Raw genomic sequence first — 494 nt, forward strand, 5'->3', positions numbered from 1 at the left:
CCTCACTTGGGCTTCAACCCCACCTTTGCAGATCCCGGAATGGCTCTCAAGGGCTCTGTAACCAGCCTCTTTACTCAGAACGGAGGTTTTGTAGACCCTGAATCAGGCCCTTGCCCACAGGTCCCCCAGCCTGAGTGGCTCCATTGGTTCAGACCCCAGCACCTCTCCAGAGGGTAGGGGCCCACATGCCTTCCCGAAGGGCCCCCAAGTGTCAGCTCTGAGAGAAGACAGTGCTTTGTGTATTTGAAATATCTCCCTCCTCTCCCTGCACTCAGCCTTTCGAGGCTTGGCCATGTGAAGTCAGGGTCGCACTCTGCCCCTTACACTGTTTTGTGTGGGCCAAAGCACTTGCTGTCCGCTGATTAACAGGGGTTCCCCCAACTGGAGACCTTCCCAGGACTGGGAAAACTGCAGCTCCTGAAATGGAAAGGAAGGGATAAGATGAGCAGAAGCCCCGAGGGAAGAGCCTCCCGGAAAAACGCAGTGAGCCACTG

At 56.3% G+C, this 494-nt stretch overlaps 1 protein-coding gene across 1 annotated transcript in view; it reads right to left on the bottom strand.

Moving 5' to 3' along the window:
* LOC116576951 (basic proline-rich protein-like) overlaps positions 1 to 294 on the bottom strand; it is a gene marked incomplete at its 3' end in the record, with an annotated part of 2,034 nt that extends 1,740 nt beyond the window's left edge. The window contains 1 exon segment of the mRNA XM_032319507.1: positions 272 to 294. Within this exon segment, the coding sequence (XP_032175398.1) occupies positions 272 to 294 (23 nt within the window).
* Between the last annotated feature and the right edge of the window lie 200 nt (positions 295 to 494).

Source organism: Mustela erminea, chromosome 18, assembly GCF_009829155.1.
Source record: "Mustela erminea isolate mMusErm1 chromosome 18, mMusErm1.Pri, whole genome shotgun sequence".
NCBI lineage: Eukaryota > Metazoa > Chordata > Mammalia > Carnivora > Mustelidae > Mustela > Mustela erminea.